General features: G+C 41.3%; 2 protein-coding genes across 4 annotated transcripts in view; one reads left to right on the forward strand and one right to left on the reverse strand.

Annotated features, from left to right (window-relative positions):
• Positions 1-3305: 3305 nt before the first annotated feature.
• On the reverse strand, positions 3306-13325 carry NDUFC1 (NADH:ubiquinone oxidoreductase subunit C1). Of its 2 annotated transcripts, none has more exons than XM_047718477.1 (5): positions 13223-13325; positions 8900-9150; positions 8264-8367; positions 5084-5163; positions 3306-3465 (listed from the first exon to the last, which is right to left on the reverse strand). In XM_047718477.1, exons 2-4 carry the CDS (start codon positions 8964-8966, stop codon positions 5104-5106), a joined length of 231 nt encoding a protein of 76 aa, XP_047574433.1. In that variant the 5' UTR covers positions 8967-9150; positions 13223-13325; the 3' UTR covers positions 3306-3465; positions 5084-5103. The 2 variants fall into 2 exon arrangements, with proteins under 2 accessions (XP_047574433.1, XP_047574432.1); XM_047718476.1 differs by lacking the exon at positions 13223-13325 and adding an exon at positions 12885-13221.
• Positions 13326-13417: 92 nt separating this feature from the next.
• Positions 13418-20844, forward strand: part of NAA15 (N-alpha-acetyltransferase 15, NatA auxiliary subunit) — an 83110-nt gene continuing 75683 nt past the window's right edge. For both annotated transcript variants that reach the window (XM_047718471.1, XM_047718472.1), the window contains exon 1: positions 13418-13762. In XM_047718471.1, coding sequence (XP_047574427.1) covers positions 13709-13762 — 54 coding nt within the window. In that variant the 5' untranslated portion in view covers positions 13418-13708. The remainder of the gene's footprint in view (positions 13763-20844) is intronic.

Consider the following 20844-nt stretch of genomic DNA (forward strand, 5'->3'; position numbering starts at 1 on the left):
AGCAGGGCCCCAGGATCACTACCCGTCCTGAAGGCGGACACTTAACCACTGATCTCCCAGGTATCCCTGATTTTGATCTGATAAAAATCTTGATTGTATTTGACAAAGGATTTGTCTGCATCTTCTTTTTTTTTTTTTTAAAGATTTTTATTTATTTATTTGACAGAGAGAAATCACAAGTAAGCAGAGAGGCAGGCAGAGAGAGAGGAGGAAGCAGGCTCCCTGCTGAGCAGAAAGCCCGATGTGGGGCTCGAACCCAGGACCTGGGATCATGACCTGAGCCGAAGGCAGCGGCTTAACCCACTGAGCCACCCAGGCGCCCCTGCATCTTCTTTTTTATGTAAACTCTCTCACATTACTAAAGAAACCATAATCCGACCACAGTTCCTCTTGGGAATTTAGAATTAGAATGAGTGTGTGGTCCAACTGCACTCTTCAACTTAGATGTAAATCTAGGAACTATTGACTATGGCCTCTTACAATGTTGATTGTGCTGGAAAAGAAAATTGTGTAAAGAAAACAGACAGCAGCGCTAAGAGCAAGAGTCTTGATAACATCTGAGTACCAGACTCCTTATTACTGGGCCCAGGTGCATTCCTGTTCTCCGTGTCTGTCGCTCTGTATCCTTGTAACTTTTTTTTTTTTTTTAGCTTCACACATTTTGAATTAGGTTTCAGTATTTATCTTAGAAAGCATTTCCACCAGTGCCACTATATACACAACTCTAGGTTACTCAAAGAATAATCTGTATCTGTGCTATCCAATAAAGCAGCCACCAGTTTCATGTGGATATTCAAATTAATGAAAATGAAATATCCAAAATGCAGTCACATTAATCACAGTCCAGATGCTCAATATCCACATGAGATGAGTGGATAGCAGACAGAACATTTCCATCAATACAGAAAAGCTTTCTTAGACAGCCCCATCCTCAGGAATGGCTCCCCCTAGAGTCACACGGGCCTAGTCAAGATGAAAGTCCACACAGGGTAGCTATGTTTGCAAGGCCTGACATACAGTTGATATTGTTTATAATTTATTTCCTACTGAGGTTATCAGTTTCTGGAATCTCAAGTGTCTTCGAGTTTTCAATTCCCTTTTGGGAGGTGTATTTATTATTATTATTATTATTATTATTAACATATAATGTACTATTTGCCCCAGGGGTACAGGTCTGTGAATCATCAGGTTTACACATTTCACAGCACTCACCATAGCCCATACCCTCCCCAATATCCATAACCCAGCCAACCCATCCCTCCCCACCACGCCCCCAGGAACCCCGGGAGGTGTATTTTTAAATGTTTTAGTGGAATGTGCCTTGATTTGGGAGTTGATACCTGACTTATCGTTTTCGGTTACTGTGTGAAGACATTAGTTCCCTACATTGCCACAACAAAGTTTTAGAACACAAATTATTTATTTATTTATTTATTTATTTATTTATAAGCACAAAACACAAACTGATTCTCTTACAGGTCTTTTTTGGGGGGGGGGCAGGGGTGAGAAAGCCAACACAGTTCTCACTGGGCTAAAATCAAGGTGTCAGCAGGACTGTGTTCCTTTCTGGAGACTCCAAGTGAGAATTTAACTTTTCCACTCTTTGGCTCTTGGCCCCTTCCACCTTCAAAGTTAGCAATGGCCAGCTGGGTCTTTTTCACATCACATCACTGACAAACTCTTCTGCCTCTTCCTTCCACTTATAAGGACCCTTGTGATTTTATTGGGCCCAACCAAATAATCCAGGATAATCTCCCCTTTTAAGTGTCAAATTTAGTGATTAGCAAACTTAATTCCATCTGTAATCTTAATTCCCCTTGGCCATTTAATCTGACATATGCACAGATTCCAAAGAGTAGGCAGTAGTCATCCTTGGAAATATCAAGACTCTCGCTCTTAGCGCTGCTGTCTGTTTTCTACCATAGTGTTGTTGGGCAAATCACTCTTCAGCTCTGGTTTTTGCATTTGTTTAATTAATGAGATTGGTCTGTATAAGCCCTCAGGTCCTTTCCAGCTCTATCAGCTAGAGCTCCAAACTAACAAAAGTTTATGGTAACTATTACAGCTGGCTTTTCACTGGATTTGCATTAAATAATTACTCTGAAATACTGTTAATTCTGATTTTATGTTCAGAAGTGACTTCCAAAGATTTTAGGCCATGAATCTCCCAAACAAGTGCTGGCTACAGCCCCCAAGACACAAAACCAATTATAATGCAGTAAGTCTTTCCACTTAACATCAGAATGGAGACATAAATAATGAATTTTCAAATGTGTGGTACACTAAGTGTTTAAATCACAAGTGAATGAAATGGCACATAAATAAATTTTAACTGATGCACAAGAAAGCCCCCCCCAAGAAAGGCTTTTGATGAAGGATAAATGAAATCTATTTTATTTTGTGTCTATTAATCTCCTCTCCTCTTCCCCCTTTTCTTAGGAGTTTGCTAAGTCATATTACAAAAAGGAACAACAGACTGCTGCTATAACTGGTGAGTACAAAAGTCATCCACATGAGGATTATTCAAATTCAAGGAAATGGAGTCAGAACAAACTCTAGTACGAAAAATAAAGGAATCATCTTTCCTTTCTGACTTAGCAGAATGGCTTCTCTAGAAGGAAACAGTATTTGGGTTCTTTAGTATTTTGAGTAATAAAGTAGCTCTATCAAAAAAAAAAAAGTAGCTCTAACAGTAAAAAAGTAAAAAAGTAACTCTGATAGACTCAAGATTATTTGGAATAGAAATTAAAAGTTGATATGGGGGAGAGTTGATATAAAGAACCAATCCTTCAGCAGTGATTTTTTAAACATTTTTTTAAAAGATTTTTTGTTTATTTGACAGAGATCACAAGTAGGCAGAGAAGCAGGCAGAGAGAGGAGGAAGCAGGCTCCCTGCTGAGCAGAGAGCCTGATATGGGGCTCGATCCCAGGACCCTGGGATCATGACCATAGCCGAAGGCAGAGACTTTAACCCACTGAGTCACCCAGGCGCCCTCAGCAGTGATTTTTAATTCATATCCTTAACAAGTTTTCTTACCAATGTGTCCTTAATTACCACTGACCCTGTTATCAGATGGTACTTTCTACATCGAAATACTCTTTTTTTTTTAAAGATTTTTATTTATTTATTTGAGAGAGACAAAGAGAGCACAGAGGAAGAAGGAGACTCCTTGCTGAGCAGAGAGCCTGATGTGACCTGAGCTGAAGGTAAACACTTAACCCACTGAGCCACTCAGGCGCCTCTACATCAAAATACTTCTAATAATGCACTTTAGAATTCATTTTCTATATAGTCACAACATATATAATCTGAAGAATACAGAAGTATTTTTATTTTTTCATTTAATGATGCAAAACACAAATGCTGATTTGACATACATTCACATACAACTTTTTCTTTCACGTTTACAACTCAACAGATTGGTGAATCCAAAGGAACTAGTATAATCACTATATGGAACATACCTATAATGAAGAGAAAAAAAAATTAAAACTATAGCATTAACTAGCAGAAATAATATTAAAATTAGACCATTCTGAATAATTCACCTAGAGCATCCAGAAAAGTCTAGAAAACAAATTCACAAAGAGTAACAACCCTTCATTTTATTTAAGTTTTAATAAAAAATATTTTATGTGACCTATAAGAGAGTAGCAAAAGCATATCTATTTATGTTTATCTCTTGATTGGCTGACTCAAGTAGTGACAGCAAGGTGATATTAAAATGAAAAAAGAAATGAAAAATTTGGATAATCAAACCCTAAAGGACTGAGTTAGTCAACCTAATCCATGAAAACTGATTTATAAGAGTGATTTTTCATTTTACAAAAGGATTAATATAGAATTTCCTTAAAAGGATTTTCAGAAATTTACTATGTATTTAGATACATATATATTGGCATATAAAATAAATTCTTTCCTTTAAATCACAGGGCATGCAGAGTATCATATCTTGTTCACAACTAGATTTTAGTATGAATTGTCCAATTGGGTGTTAGTTGTAGTGACAATCACAATGAAGTGGTCACACAGTAAAAGATTTACCAATCTATTACCCTTATACATTCATCCATTCTACAAATATTAAATTATCAGTAGGCCCAGGCACTGGGGAATTTGCTGAGTACATTATGATTAATAAAATAGGGTTTCTGTTCTCATGGAATTTACATTCAGGTGTTGTCTATGACAAACAGATATTAAGAAATACACAAATAATGGTAATTTGTCTTTAGTGTTATGAAGTCACTGTGTAGAGTACCATTAGATTTACAAAAATGGTATGATTCTGGTTTTATTCTTTTTTTTTTTTTAAGATTTTATTTTTTATTTGAGAGAGAGACAGTGAGAGAGAGAGCATGAAAGGGGAGAAGGTCCGAGGGAGAAGCAGACTCCCCATGGAGCTGCGAGCCCAATGCAGGACTCAATCCCGGAACTCTGGGATCATGACCTGAGCCAAAGGCAGTCGCTTAATCAACTGAGCCACCCAGGCACCGCCCCCCTTTTTAAAGATTTTATTTATTTCTCAGAAGGAGAGAGAGGGGAGAAGAATAGTGTGCGCTCACATGCACAAGGAGGGAGAACAACAGGCAGAGGAAGAAGCAGGCTTCACATTCAACAAGGAACCTGATGTTGGACTCGATCCCATGACCTTGGGATCATGACCCGAGCTGAAGGCAGATGCTTAACCAACTGCACCACTCAGGCATCCCGATTTTGGTTTCATTCTTAAATACAACTTTCTTTGAACAAACTCAAACCATAATGATTAAAAATGATGCTTAAAAAATGATTATACTGAGAGATGCTTCAGCTAAGGTATTAAAATTCATAAATTTGTCAGAGACAGGAGTATCAGTGCTAAAAAGTATAAACTCAATAGGGGCGCCTGGCTGGCTCATCTGGAAGAGCATGCAATGTGATCACTGGTTTTTGGTTTGAGCCTGACGTTGGGTGTAGAGATTATGAAAAAAATAAACTTAAAGAAAAGTATAAACCCAATAAAAAACCAAAAATACATTATTTAAAAAGAGGTCAAATTAATTTGCGTAATTAATTAATCCTATAAAATTGCATACTTACCATATTAGTATTTCAATAATTTATTCCAACCCATTTCTTCTTTTATACTCTAAAACATCTTCATTATGTTGCTTGATGAGCTAGAAGTAGTAACAATTAAAATTAGAAATATAATCTTCCTGGCAACTTAAAGAGGCTAACCAGTGATACTTATACTTGGTATAGAAGAGGTATATAAGAGGAATAAGCATAGATTAAAGGAACTACAACTATTCTAGGGGTGAGGGAGGGCACTCGGCCACTGGGATCTGGACTTACTTTTTTTTTTTTTTTTAAAGACTTTATTTGTCAGAGACAGAGTTAGCAAGCATAAGCAGACGGAGCAAGAGGCAGAGGGAGGAAACCACACCCTGCTGAGCAAGGAGCCCAATGTGGGGCTCAATCCCAAGACCCTGATATCATGACTTGAGCTGAAGGCAGATGCTTAACTGACTGAGCCACCCAGGTGCCCCTCTTGCCCTTTTTTTTTAAAATAAAGAGCTTTTTTTTTTTTTTTTTTAAGATTTTATGTATTCGTTTGTCAGAGACAGAGAGAAAGGGGACCAAGTAGGGGGAGCAGCAGGCTGAGGGAGAACAGGCTCCCTGCTGAGCAAGGAACCCCATATGGACTCCATCCCAGAACCCTGGAATCATGATCTGAGCTGAAGGCAGATGCTTAACCGACTGAAGCACCCAGGTGCCCTGGATTTGCTTTTCTAAACAATTTTGGAAAAGCAAAAAAAAAGAATTACAGCTATTCTAGTTAAAAAGAAAAGGCTAAGAGATGTAAGTCCAAAAACTATGAATGGTATATACTAGTTCATTTCTTTTTTTTTTTTTTAATTTTATTTATTTATTTGACAGACAGAGATCACAAGCACGCAGAGAGAGAGAGAGGAAGCAGGCTCCCCGCTGAGCAGAAAGCCCAATTCGGGGCTCTATCCCAGGACCCTGAGATCATGACCTGAGCAGAAGGCAGAGGCTTTAACTCACTGAGCCACCCAGGTGCCCCACCTTTTTTTTTTTTTTTTTAAAGATTTTAGTTATCGATTTGTCAGAGAGAGAAAGCACAAGCAGAGGGAACAGCAGGCAGAGGGAAAGGCAGGCTCCCCGCTGAGCAAGGAGCCCGATGTGGGACTCCATCCCAGGACCATGACCTGAGCTAAAGGCAGGCGCTTAACCGACTGGGGCACCCAGGCATCTCCGTACTAGTTAATTTCAGTCTAACATACTAAATTTGAGAAGGCAACCCTTAGAAGTTTATTTATGTATATGTGTATGTATTTACTTATAAGATTTTGTTTATTTATTTGATACAGAGAGAGACAGAGGGAACATAAGCAGGGCAAAGGCGGAATGGGAGAGGGAGAAGCAGGCTTCCCGCCAAGCAGGGAGCCCAATGTAGGCTGGATCTCAGGACCCTGGGATCATGCATGACCTGTGCCTAAGGCAGATGCTTAACAACTGAGCCACCCAGGTGCCCCACCCCCCTTACGAGTTTAAATTCGTGTTCTGTCAAATAAATTATTTCATTCAGTGGGTAATTAATGTAATAGAATAACTTACCATAGAGGAGCTAAATCAGCACTGCCAACCAGAACTGAATTATTATTATTATTATTTTTTAAAGATTTTATTTATTTATTTGACAGAGAGAGATCACAAGTAGACAGAGAGGTAGGCAGAGAGAGAGGGAAGCAGGCTCCCCGCTGAGCAGAGAACCCGATGCGGGACTCGATCCCAGGACCCTGAGATCATGACCTGAGCCGAAGGCAGCGGCTTAACCCACTGAGCCATCCAGGCGCCCCCAGAACTGAATTATTAAATGAGGTCTAGACTGATGGCTGGAAGTGTTATACTTCTAACCTTGGAAGTTTGATACCGTGAGTGACCAACTCCATCCCCCAACTATATGTGTATTAATTAGATGTCATGGGAGATAGATACTTTCTTAGAACAACTGTCTGACAGAATATGCAACCAAAACAATGGTTGAGATGGGGTGACATTTGCTGCAATCAAAGATCCAATTTCAGAGTTCTCAACAGCAATCAAGTTTTTTCCAGGAAAATTTTGTATTAAAACTTCATCATGACAAATATTATTTCAAAAAGGATTACTGCTGTTGTCATGTTGTAAATGTCATGTCATGTTTTAACATCTCTTACTCCTTATCAACATCTCTTACTCCTTATCAACTTTTTTTTTTTTTGAGATTTTATTTTATGTATTTGACAGAGCACAAGCAGGGAGAGCAGCAGACCGAGGGAGAGGGAGAAGCAGGCTCCCCGCTGTACAGGGAGCCTAATGTGGGGCTAGATCCCAGGACCCTGCTATGACAGGAGACAAAGGCAGATGCTTAACGACTAAGCCACCCAGGTACCCCATCAACAAGTCATTTCAATGAGAAAATCCAAAGTAAGAGATATAAGAACTGGAGGTGGGAGGCAGTGGAGAAAACCCTTAACACATTAGATACAAAACACAAAAATTTAAATACTAATCGAGCACACAGACTTTGAGTCAACTTCAAGAAAATTTATCTACAGAGAAGCAGTATTTCACAATGGTCTATAGTGTCATTCTAAGTCAGGGAGAACTGGGTTTAGCAAACTAATTTCTCCAAGCGTTTTCTTTATCTATAAAAAGTCAACAATAATAGTACCTACTACACAGTGTTTTTGAAAAGATTAAATGAGTTTCTACATGGAAAGCATTTGGCATACTCTAAAGACAAAAAAAAAAAAAGGCTGCTACACACTAAGTACAATTTCCAACAATGTATTTACCCAAACACTGATTAAAATCTTATGTTTTCGAAGTCTAGTGGGACTTAATTTGTATAGCTTGCTTGTCCAGTGATGATCTGTTCCTATGTCATCTGAAAAAAAAAGTGTCTTCATAAAACCCAACCAGTCTCCAACCTCATTACCAAGTAAAGGACAATCAATAGTAAAGTTGCCATTCATCACAAAACCATTCTCATTAACCATGAATGACATAAGTTTCCGCTTCATGTTATTTTCTCGATGCTGCTGAAATCTTGAATATTTCTTTTTAGTCTTTGGGATTTCCCTTATGTAATTAGCAATTACATAAATACCCAATTGAATGGGAGATTTGCTCAGCAACAATCTCACACTGACATTTATGATCCCCAGTGTGTTGGGGTCGCACGACATCAAGGGAGTAAAAACTCACATAGATCCACAAGAAGACGGAGGTGCCCAAGGTCAGTCCAACTTTCAGCCAGTCAGGTTTGTCATGTGGCGGATCCCGAACGTAGAACTTTGATCGCGCTGAAGCTGAAAGGGGACAGTGTCTGTAAATCGATAACGTATCGCCTTGCATTGAAAAACCTAACACTTAACGTGTATATTATTGCATTTAATCCCCCCCCCCCGCCAAACAGCTCCCGAACCAAGTTCAGAGAGTCAAGTTAACTCGCCCTGAGCCACCGGCACAGCCAGACCGAGTCGCCCCTGTCCTCCAGGACGCCCTCAAAGCCTGGAGAACTGGCTTTTGCAGAGACTCAGATGACTCCCGAGTTGGCAGGAAGTGGCACCGAGAGGGTCTGCAGAACCCAACCTGCAGCGGGTTAGGGTGGTGGGGAGGACCCAGAGTCCAATTGTAGAGACTAAGAGTTGTCGGCACTAAGAGGGTCGGCCGCGCGTGATGGGGAACCTAGAGTCGGAGCTGGGATTTAGGACGTAGGCCGGCGAAGGTCACACTGCATGACGGGCCCGGTTCCAGACGCCCGCTACCCCGCGGGCTGGATTCACCCTGAGAGTGAGCGACGGGAAGGCAGGGTCGGCCTGAAGGAAGAGGGACACTCACAGCCGCTTGGGAGCCTAGCTGGAGCCAGCAGCTTGGAGAACTGGCGCAACAACACGGGGAGCGCCATCTTGCTAGGCACGGCTCCGCCTTTCCGCAACCCCGTCTCCCCTGGAGTCGGTGTCCAGCCGAGCGCCCCCTTGCGGAACGAAGCGCGGGATTCGCCAGCTGCGCAGCCGCGCTAAGTAGAGATGTTAACTTGAGAATCCTGGTTATTGCCTGGTACTCGAGCTCTCTTGGTCTCAGCCTTATGTCTGTAAAATGGGGTTTGGGAGGAAATGATCAAAGGGGGAAAGGAGTAGTTAGTTTATTCACTTCGCTGTCCCATGAGAATTTCAGGCACCTGCCCCAGGGATACTCGAAAGATTTACTAAAATCTTGCTACATGAGCCAGAAAACTGAAAATGAATGAGGTGTGTTGAGTAACCGCCAGCACTTTGAATTCTGTGTTTCAGACACTGTACATTATGCATCCTATGATTTACATGTATCATCTCATTTAATTTTCAAACGACCGTTTGATATACCTTATTATCCTCAGTTTACAGCTAAAGCTCAAAGAAGGCAACTTACTCATCCAAGGTGACATAACATATATTTGAAGAGACTTCCCACAGTTCCCCAAGTCTGTTCACATGCACTATCACAGTAAAGCTTCACAATGCTGTGAAGAAGGGAGAATCTTCGTGTTTTGGAAGTCCCTGACCGGCTCAGGCTCAGGATCCCACAGCTGGGAGAGGTGGGATTCAGACTGAGGTCTTCTGACCCCAGATCTAGTGATTCTTGTTAGCCCACCTCAGACTTTGACAATCCCCTGAGGCCACGAGCTGCAGAATAGGATTCAAAGAGTCAAGTTGAAAAAGCTATTCCTGTAGACCATATTTTTGCTTTTGATTTTTAGGCGAAGTACTTAATCTCTCTACACCTCAGTTTTATAGCTGTAACGTAAAACCTAACCTCTATGGTCCTTGGGAAGCTTAGAAAGTGTCTGGTAGTTGCAAACAACTTGTTTTTGTCTACCAAAGACATTGTACTGACAATTGAACTGGATTTGTACATTCACTTGTCAATTCAATCTGATGTCTAAAGACCATGTAAAAATATGTATTTAAGTAAAAGAAATAAAGAATTTTAATATTTTAATCCTTTAAACTTAAGGCCATTTAGGATCATTTTAAAAGCACAATGAATGTTAGTAAATCGTTTTTCCCCACTCTATATTTTTTCTTTAAAAAAAATTTCTTTTTTAAGTAAGCTCTATGCACAACATAGGTCTTGAACTCACCACTCCATGATCAAGGGTGGCATGCTGTACTAACTAAGCTAGCCAAGTGTGCACCCCTGTATTTTCCTTAGCATTATCACTGGGGAAAAAATTTAACCAAAAATTATTGACCAAAGAGTAAAGTAACTGTACTGTTTTCTGGTTCTTTTTTACACGCAACTGATGGCTAACTGGATTGCTAAACTGTGAATCACATTATAGTTTGTAACCTAGTTTTAGCCTTCTGGACTTATGCTCAAGTAAGCAAACCACCCAACTAATATGCTGAATCAGTTGTTGGTTCTCAACTTCTTGTCCACTCAGCAACCTGACAGTTGAATATTCTTTCTATGTCATCCCTTGGAAGCTTGTCCTAACACAGCTTTTGCTAGTATCCAACAAGTTGAAACAGAAGCCATATTTAGTCAGAGCATACAGAACCAGTAAGCAAATTACTAATTTCGGTACTGCTGTGGGAAAAAGGCTGTTTTCTTCTTTTGGTCCCTGTATCCTCTTACTAGTGTATATTTTGGGAAAGTGATGAAATATAAGCACATTCCTCTCAGCATGTTAGAGCTGATGGAACCCTACACTTAGAGTAGGCAGCTGTAGGTGAAACTCCATCTTGAGAGGAATCCTGATGAAGCAATTCCAGCCAGGAGCTAGTAGCTATGGTATTTTGGTAGAAGTTGCTACATGACATTCATTTAAGCATTTCCAGAATTTGAATGCTAAAAATTTCTTTATGACCCAGGCAAAAGGAGAGAAGATTTGAGTTAGCAGCCAGAAAACCACAGTTCTAGTCCCAGATTTTTCCACTAGGCAACATCTTACTCAACTCACACTTCTCATTCCTAGGGAGGGTTAAGAAGAGCAAAAGTTGAAAACATAAAATATAAGATCACTACAAATATGTTTATTGATTTATGATGCATAAAAATATCATACATCAAATTTGGGAGGATCTGGAGAGGGATGCAGTTCCTGATATAGTTGCAAAAAATTTTTTAAAGATTTTATTTATTTATTTGAGAGAGAGAGAATGAGCAGTGGGGAGCAGCAGAAGGAGAGGGAGAAGCAGATTCCCCACTAAGCTGGGAGCCCAACACAGCAATCATGTGGAGCTCGATTCCAGGACCCTGAGATCATGACCCAAGCTGAAGGGAAACGCTTGACTGATTGAGCCACCCAGGCGACCCAAGTATCTATAATTTTTTTTTAAAGATTTTATTTATTTATTTGACAGACAGAGATCACGGTAGGCAGAGAGGCAGGCAGAGAGAGAGTGGGAAGCAGGCTCCTTGCTGAGCAGAGAGTCTGATTTGGGGCTCGATCCCAGGACCCTGGCATCACAACCTGAGCCGAAGGCAGAGGCTTTAACCCACTGAGCCACCCAGGCGCCCCAACTTTTCTACTTCTTAATAACTGTGCTGGTTGAAAGCCGGTTGAAAGAAAGACCTCTTGGGGGCAGTGAAGTTCAAAGATTATCATTGAGTGACAACTGTTTTTATGAATTCTATGTTTGCTCTTAATTTTACTTAAAAAAAAAAAGTTAAGGTTAAAATCTGGCCATATTCCAAAACTCAAACATGGTTTCCTGTGGATACAACTTTTTTTTAGTGAAACTTTTGAACAAAGATAACAGAATTCGAACAAATTGCAGGATTTGATTCATAAAACCTTACTTATGATCCAGGCAAAGGAAGAGAGAGCAGGTATTTGAGATAGCAGCTTGAAAACCCGAGGATTAGTCCCAGATTTATACAATGGGAAACATCTCCCTCACCTTACACCTTCTAGGAAGGGTTAAAGAAGAGCAAGAAGAAACAGTAAACTATCTGGGTAAATACATTTAAAAAGAGCAAAGTTATTGCACATATAATGCAATGATTCCTGATTCAGAGAATGCTACAGACAGAATCCAGCATCTGAAGAGAGATCATCAAAAATAATCAGGTGCAGGGCGCCTGGGTGGCTCAGTGGGTTAAGCCGCTGCCTTCGGCTCAGGTCATGATCTCAGGGTCCTGGGATCGAGGCCCGCATCGGGCTCTCTGCTCAGCAGGGAGCCTGCTTCCCTCTCTCTCTCTCTCTGCCTGCCTCTCAGTCTGCTTGTGATCTCTCTCTGTCAAATAAATAAATAAAATCTTTTAAAAAAAATTTAAAAAAAAATAATCAGGTGCAAAAATGGCTCATATGAGGGAAAAATTGTAGATCATCAATGGAATGCCAGCTTTAAAATAGTTGTACTGTCAATTACCAAAAAAAAATTTTTTTTTTTTTAAGTAGGCTCCATGCCCAACTTGGGGCTTAAATTCACCACCCTGATATCAAGAGTCATATGCTCTACCGACTGAGCCAGCCAGGCGCCCCTTTACTGTCAGTTGTTAATGAAATTACTTATACATAAACTCATATGTGGAAAAGGTCCACTTCGGTATCTAGTTTGATCTTGTCTACTGCAGCGGTTCTCTAGTATCCTTCCCTGATACTCTGATGTTCAAGATTTGAGGATTTCTGGTGATGGAGAGTTCAACACTCGCAACATTAAGCACTTTAGCCATCTCCGGGGGAGTCAATGTCCCTGAACTCTACTCCAACATGGCTTAAACAGTCGTGAACCCTTCATTGAATGGACTCAACACTGAAATAAAACACATTTAACTTTCAGATGCTTCTTTGGCAGGGCAAATATGGCACTTAGGATACGGCTCTTTCCCCGCTCACCTTAAGTAATAAACTAAATCATCGATCCTCCAGCCAGCCAGCCCATTTAACTGGTCAAACTCTTTCACGGTTTTCAAACTCCCTCTCTTTTTCGTACAGGTTTTCAAGTCCCTCCTGGGGTGAAGCCTTCATTTCTCTTTCGCCTCTGCTTTTTAATTAGGTACTTGATCCACGATCAAACGCAGAACTTCTTGAACACCTTCACTTTAGCACTTCAGGCTCAAAGTATCATACAGGCTACGAGAATCTACCCAATGAACGAAAGGCCGCTTCGGCATCAAGCAGCAGAAAATCTATTTGCGAGTGGGAGGCTGCTGGAACAGCAGTTAGGGACTCACCCCAGCTCTTCCCCCAGAGCCTGCAAGACGCTCTGCGACCGAGGGATGGGCGGGGCCGGCCGCGACCCTCTCGGCCTCCGCCCACCCGCTGGCCTCCAGGTTTCCCAGCAAGCTCTAGGACAGAGGAGGTGGGGAAAGGAGGTCATCGCGCCTGCGTGCTAGGAGGTGTGACCCGGGTGGGAAAGCCCTCCGCGTCCGCCATTTTGGCTGCCTCTGTCGGTCTGTTCAGTTACCACGTGAACCGCCGACGGAGACCCGTGGGGGGGGGGAGGCGGCGGCAGCGTTAAGTGAGAAAGGAAAAAAGACAACGAGGGGAAGGGGGGTGTCGGGGTTGGGTGACGCGGTGACACTCGAGGCCTGGTGGTGGCGGTGGATCGGGGCAATCAAGGCTGAAGCGGCCAGGGGACGACGACGGCGGCGGCGGCGGTCGGACAAACAGACTGACCGAGCCGGGCGGTGGCGGGACCAGCGGGAGGAGCCGGAACGATGCCGGCCGTGAGCCTCCCGCCCAAGGAGAACGCTCTTTTCAAGCGGATCTTGGTAAGTGTGAGACTCTGGGCAAGAAGTGGGGAGGATTTAGCCGGTACACGGGCCTGTCACCCCTAACCTCGGCCCGGCGGGCACGGGGCCACCTCCGCCAGGAAACCCGCCTTCGTACTCCTAGTCAAGCAGTATGCACCTCCTCGTCCCTTCCCTGTGGTTCCCACTTCGCCCCGCGCGCCCCGGGCCACGGGCTTCCTACTCCTGTCTCCACGCTTCGGAGGCCGTGGTTCCGGAGTAGGCCCCGTTTTCCTAGCTTCTAGACTGCGGGTTTTCATCCGTCCCGAACGAAGGGAGGACAGGCCCGGCCTTTAGCCGGGAAGCGGGCAACACGGGCAGGAGTAGCGGCCGGGGTGGTGCAGGAACACTGCCGGTAGGTCGCGGTGGCACCCTTGTAAGGAACAGGTGGTGCGGATGCGGCACAGCTCATTCATTGCCCAAGCGCGGCTCTCCCTCCATGGTCCGTCCCTCCCTCTTCCTCTCTTGATATTCACCTGTCCCCGCCCGGGCCCCGGGTCACTGAATGACCTGGAAGGAGGGAAGGAAGGGATTTAGTAGAGGAAAAGAAGCTTTCTAAACGACTGCCTCCTTGTAGTTAGTTTCATACTTGAGTCTGCAGATTATCGGCCTTTTCCCCTCGTTTCTGTATGGAGAAGGGACATTTATTTCTTAGTTTCCGAGCGGGAAACAGCCCCACCCCATACCCTACTCGGGAGGTGGGGCCCACTGCGAGGGGGCGGTCCGGTTGGAAGTGAAAAGTTTATGGAGTTTCTTGTTTAGATGTTCTAGACGCGAATTTTCTCAGACTGAAGTGTATTAACACTGATGCAAAAATTTAGCAGCAAAGGCAACCTAAGAACTTTTGAGATGGATTTTATTGACGCGAGCTCACACTCACTTATTTCTTACATTTCAGATGTGTGCGGTTTGCATTTTTCTTTAATACTATAAAATACAGTGATGTTTGGAGGGACTGTTGACATTGTAAAATATATCTTGTGGCCTTGGCACTGTGATTAATACATCATGGCACATTTTTAGTTTGGCATTTAGTGTGTGGGTTGCCCCTTCATGCGAAGATTTCTTTATGAAAGAATTAGCTGACAAACTTAAAACTTTTTAAAAACTTGGAGTGTATGTATGAAAGTGTTAGCTGTTTTCCCTTGCAATTTTAATTTGCTTCAATTATTTGAAAAGCAGACCAATTTTGGGGATCCAGTCTTCTAGAAATAGAAAGGCGTAATCCATGTTGAACTAACTTTGATTTTACAAAAATATCCATATGCTTTACAGATTTAGTCAATTTATGTTGAAAAACTTACCAGAAAGTCACATCCAATACCAAGTAATTTTTCCTTTGAAATTCTTATTGCCATTTTTTGGTTTTAGGAATAACCAGGGTAGATGGAACTCTTACATAGTTTTAATAGAACAATTCATTTGTTTTTCAATCCATCCTTCCTTCCTTCCTTCCTTTATTTATTTATTTATTTATTTATTTATAAAGATTTTACTTACTTAACTGAGGGAGAGAGCGTGAGCATGCCTAAAAGGGGGGGAGTGGGAGACAAAGGTAGAGGGAGAGGCAGGTTACCGCTGAGCCGGCCTAGATCCCAGGACCTGAGCTGAAGGCAGGAGCCCAACCCACTGAGCCACTCAGGCATTCCTACTTTTAAATCTTTTAAAAGACCAACTGGTGTGTCAGTTCGACTGTAACATACTTTCAGGGTAAAAATGTGTCTTAAATCTTACTCCTTAACTTTTTTTTAAAAAAAATTCAAGCAGAAAAGTTGAGAGAAGAGTACAAGGAACACTCATGGATTCTTTACCTTAATTTAGTATGTAACGTTTTGCCAGATTTGCTTCTTGCTCTTCCAATACACATAAGAGTAAATAGCAGGCATAATATTTAATCCATAAATGCTCCAGCAATAAGGGTATTTTCCTGTCTATCCATAATATTGTTAACAGTCATTCCCTGGTACTGTGGAATATCCAGTTCATATTCAAATTATCCCAATTGTTAGGGTAGCAGTTTTTAAAAAAAAAAAAATCAGACTTTTTATTTTGAGATAACTAGATTCACATGTAGTTTTAAGGAATAATACAGAGATCCCTTGTACCCTTTACTAGTTTCCCAGTGCTAAGGCCTTATAAAACTGTAGTTCAATATCATAACATTGATATATTCTATCAATCTTATTCACATTTCTTGAGTTTATTTGTACTAGTTTGTGTGTGTATTTAGTTCTGTGCAGTGTTATCGCAATTGTAATTACATAACCTCCACTACAGTCGGTATACAGAATGGTTCCATAAGCACAAGGATCCCTCTCTTGCCCTTTTAGAACCACACCCTCCTACCTGCTATCCCCTTTACCCCCAAACTCTGGCAGTCACTAACTGTTCTGTTTCCTATTTCTATGATTTTGTCATTTCATGAATGTTTACTGAAAAGAATCATACAGCATATAACTTTTTAGGATTGGCCTTTTTTTTTTTTTTTAAGATTTTATTTATTTATTTGACAGAGATCACAAGTAGGCAGAGAGGCAGGCAGAGAGAGGGGGAAGCAGGCTCCCTGCTGAGCAAAGAGCCCGATGTGGCGCTCAATCCCAGGACCCTGGGATCACGACCTGAGCGGAAGGCAGAGGCTTAACCCACTGAGCCACCCAGGCGCCCCGGATTGGCCTTGTTTGTCCCAATTTCCTTGGGACACATCCCAGTTGTTGGGTGTATTAATACTAGTTTTGTTCCTTTTTATTGTTGGGTAGAATTCTGTGATACAGGTGTACCACAGTTTAACCATTCATAGAATAGCATTTCTTCATTAATCATTTTGCACATTTTTTTTTTCTCGTGATAGTGGGGTGGGGCAGAACTTTTAAGTTCATTGCTAAAATCGAAGTGCTAAAGGATTTATTATGATACAGTATATGCAGAAGAAACGTGAAAATTACTAAAGAGAAGGGGATAGAGTGTTCTTTTTGTTCTGTTACATTAGGAATGAAGAAAACTTTGCGAACCAAAAGTATAGTTAGTATTTGCTTTTTCATTTATTTGACAGATCACAAGTAGGCAGAGAGGCAGGCAGGGAGAGACAGGAGGAGGAGGCAGGCTCCCTGCTGAGCAGAGAGCCCGATGCGGGACTCGATCCCAGGACCCTGAGATCATGACCTGAGCCAAAGGCAGAGGCTTTAACCACTGAGCCACCCAGGCGCCCCAGTATTTGCCTTTTCAAAATTCCTTCTGATTCCTCAGTTTTTATGGTATGTTAGCCCTTTTGATTTTAAGACCGCCAATTCCGAAAAGTTGGGCATACTTAATGCCTGTAAACCAAGTGTTGCTGGGTTGGTAACTGTTAAATCATTCCCGTAGTATTCACTTTTTTTTTTTTTTTAAAGATTTTATTTATTTGACAGGCAGAGATCTCAAGTAGACAGACAGGCAGGCAGAGGGAGAGAGGAGGAAGCAGGCTCCCTGCTGAGCAGAGAGCCCGACGACGTGGGGCTCGATCCCAGGACCCCGGGATCACGACCCGAGCCGAAGGCAGAGGCTCTAGCCCACTGAGCCACCCAGGCGCCCCTAGTATTCACTTTTTGAGCTGCTACTTTGTTAGTTGTACCATACTTGTTTGTAGTAAATTCCTTTAGGAAATGAAGTTCGTTTGTATTTTTTAAATATTTGAAACCTCAATTTCAAAGTAATGAAATATGTTTTTGCCTTTATTTTTCAAGGGAGACCCAGAAAGTTTCTGTAGTGGATTTTCCTGGCTTGTTCTAGTTTAGTTTTGATATTTAAAATTCAGTTTTGAGGGCGCCTGGATGGCTCAGTCAGTTAAGTGCCTGCCTTTGGCTCAGGTCATGATCCCAGTGTCCTGGGATCAAGCCCTACCTCAGGCTCCTTGCTTAGCAGGGAGCCTTAGTCTCCCTTTCTCTCTGCCTGTTACTCCCCCTACTTGTGCTCTCTCTGTCAAATAAATAAAATCTTAAAAAATAATAAAATTCAATTTTGTTGCATATTGGGCCCTTTTTTCATGTTACTTAACTGTTTTCTGACTGAAGAATTGTTATAAATTGGTCAGAATGTCTACAAAATGTGTCTTGTGTGTGATTTGTCTAGAGAAAGGGCAGGGCATGAATTTAATGTAACATATAGGAGTTTACTTTAAACAAGAGTTGTGTGTGTTTATCAGGAGTGAGTTTTTTTTGTGTGTGAGATTTTTGTTGTAATTATACACGATTTTAATGATTTGGAAAATTAAGTCATTAGAAAATTGTGACTTTGCCTCCTCGTGATGCTATTTGTTTATCTAAATAGTTTGAGAACAGTACCAGATCTCCATACCACTTTTTTAGGATCTAGGTTAAGGGTAGGAAAAATGAGTTGCTGGAGTGGAATGAAATTCACACCTTTTTAGATTTTAGTCCACTTGGACAAGTTGGGTATACCCTGATGCTTTGCAGTCAAGTGTTGCCAGGTTGGTGACTGTTGCTGCTGCCGCTCTTTTTTTCTCAGGAGTTAATGTGAGCTATAAGGGCAAAAAACCTGTGTTGGGAGCACTTAAAATAGTTTACATCATTAATCTGTTTTGGACTTTTGCCTGAATGATTTATGTTGTTAGTTAAAAATCTAGAGGACAGAATTTTTCTTTCCTAGAAAAGTGGCAAGAGAAGTTAGTGTAGCATGGTGATAACATTTGTGATTTACTGAAAACTTACCATTTGCACTGCACAATAGAACTTTCTGTGATGATGGAAATGTCCTGTATCTGCCTTGTCCAATATGGTAGCTGTTAGTCACATGTGACTGTTGTACACCTCAGATAGGGCTAGTGTGATTGAGGAATTCAATTTTTAAATTTAATTAAGTTTAAATTCAAATAGCCACATGTGGTGGTGTGTGGTTGCCGTTTTGGACAGTGCCCTTTGTGGATCCTTCTTTATTCTTGAAACTTCCCAAGGTGGAGACATTTTTTATTAAGAAAGCAGACTGAGATTAAGGTTAACACTTAGTGTGAGATTCAAGAATCAGTTTTTTTGTTAGCTCAGGGCATTTTACCATACCTGCCTAGTGTTTGTCTGTTTGGTGGTGGTGGTGTGGGGTGGGGGTTTTGGTTGTAGGTAGAGGGAGTTAGGTGAAGGTGTTGTAATAATTGTAGGTGACTAGATGTATTATAGGTACCTACAGATTGTAGGTAAATTATTTCATATGATTTATTGCATTTGGGAAGAAGTGCTCTTTTTACAGTAATACTTAGGTTGGATTTAGTTGCAGATGAAATTAAGATTAGGAATTGTCAAGAAAATTTCCATGTGTACATGGAAGGTCTATTGATTTAAATTTCTATGTAACAGTTGTAGTTTTGGCAACTGAATGTGGACAGTAACCTTGAAATTGGTTTTAATGTGCTCTGGCCTGCCCTGCATGTGTTCAGAATGTAACAGAAAAAAATAAAGAAACGGAAACAAAGTTTTACCTACAGTGAAGTCATTTTTCTTTTTCTTTTAAAAAAATTTTTAATTTATTTGAGAGAGAGAAGGTAAAGCAAGTGAAAACATGAGTAGGGGAAGAGGGGCAGAGGGAGAGGGAGAAGCAGGGCTGAGCAGGGAGCCGGATGTTGGGCTCAGTGCCAGGACTCTGGGATCAGGACCTGAGCTAAGGCAGAAGCTCAACTGACTGAGCCACCCAGGTGCCCCTGAAGTCCTTTTCTTTTGTACACTGTAGGTAATCAAATGTTTAAGCCAGAATAAATTTCTCCTGGAAGTGTACTAGAAAAGGAAATGTAAATTTGCTATACTGTACTATATATTTTTTTAATTAAAAAAAATTTTTTTTGTTTATTTATTTGACAGAGATCACAAGTAGGCAGAGAGGCAGGCAGAGAGAGAGGAGGAAGCAGGCTCCCTGCTGAGCAGAAAGCCCGATGTGGGGCTCGAACCCAGGACCTGGGATCATGACCTGAGCTGAAGGCAGAGGCTTAACCCACTGAGCCACCCAGGCACCCCTATACTGTACTACTATATTATAAAATACACAAAATGCTCTTTATAAAAGTCTGTAAAAATCTTAGGAGAAAAAAATCTTTTGATAATGTGGTGAATTCATGGTTTTTTTGTTTGCATTTATACTAATGCCCGAAATCCTTTCTGGAATGGGATGTAGAATGAATAAACAAACAAAGAGATGTTTTTATTTAAATGACAAAGCATATGTGTTTGTACGTGTGTGGTTTTGGTTTTTTTTTGTTTTTTTTGTTTTTTTTTTTAATTTTTAGGGGGGTGGGAGAGAATCTTACTTAATTAAGTAGGCTCTATGCCTAGCATGGAGCCAGACATGGGATTGATCTCAAGACCCTGAGATCCTGACCTGAGCTGACATAATCAGTGGCCTGACTCTACCACCTAGGTGCTCCCAAACATATTTTTTAAATGGTTTATTGTGTTAGAAACCTGAAGTGTCTCAAAGTGATTCTTTTGGATTGAGAGTGGGTTAAAGTACTTGTTTATGCAGATTATTAGGAGAATACTTTGGTTAAAAAAAAAAAAAAGAATTGAGCACAGTTTAGGTTTTTTTTTTTTTTTTTTTTTTTTTTTAAGATTTTATTTATTTGTCAGAATGAGAGAGAGAGCACAAGCAGGGGGAGCCGCAGGCAGAAGGAGAAGCAGGCTCCCTCTGAGCAAGGAACCCAATGTAGGCTGGATGGCTCGATCCCAAGACTCTGGGATCATGACCTGAGCTGAATTCAAGCAGATGCTTAACTAACTGAGCCACCCAGGTGCCCCCTGCAGTTTAGTTTTTAATAGTAGGAGATAACACTTTATGTTCAGAAAAGCATACAGAACTTTAACAGGGAATTGACTTTAATGTTTGATTCTGTGGATATTTTAAAGGCTTGCAGTCTTGGGTCATTATTGGGGATTATACAAACTAAGTTATTTGGTGATAATAGAATTGCTATCCCAGCTATTACTTTGAAGCACTGGTTAAAAGACAGTTTCCGCAGAGGCAGGCATGGTGCCCTGTATGGTTGGAGGACTGGAGAACTACTGGCCAACCTGCTTTAGCTAAAGGGATCACTT

Source organism: Lutra lutra, chromosome 2 (assembly GCF_902655055.1).
Source record: "Lutra lutra chromosome 2, mLutLut1.2, whole genome shotgun sequence".
Lineage (NCBI taxonomy): Eukaryota > Metazoa > Chordata > Mammalia > Carnivora > Mustelidae > Lutra > Lutra lutra.

What these genes read in the sequence shown, in the direction of transcription:
- NDUFC1 (XM_047718477.1), bottom strand. Translation starts at nt 8,966, where the DNA reads ATGGCGCTCCCCGTGTTGTTGCGCCAGTTCTCCAAGCTGCTGGCTCCA. An exon ending in AGCTAGGCTCCCAAGCGGCT is followed by an intron (nt 8,368 to 8,899) that starts GTGAGTGTCCCT and finishes GTCCCCTTTCAG; the next exon opens with CTTCAGCGCGATCAAAGTTC. An exon ending in CCGTCTTCTTGTGGATCTAT is followed by an intron (nt 5,164 to 8,263) that starts GTGAGTTTTTAC and finishes TACTACTTCTAG; the next exon opens with CTCATCAAGCAACATAATGA.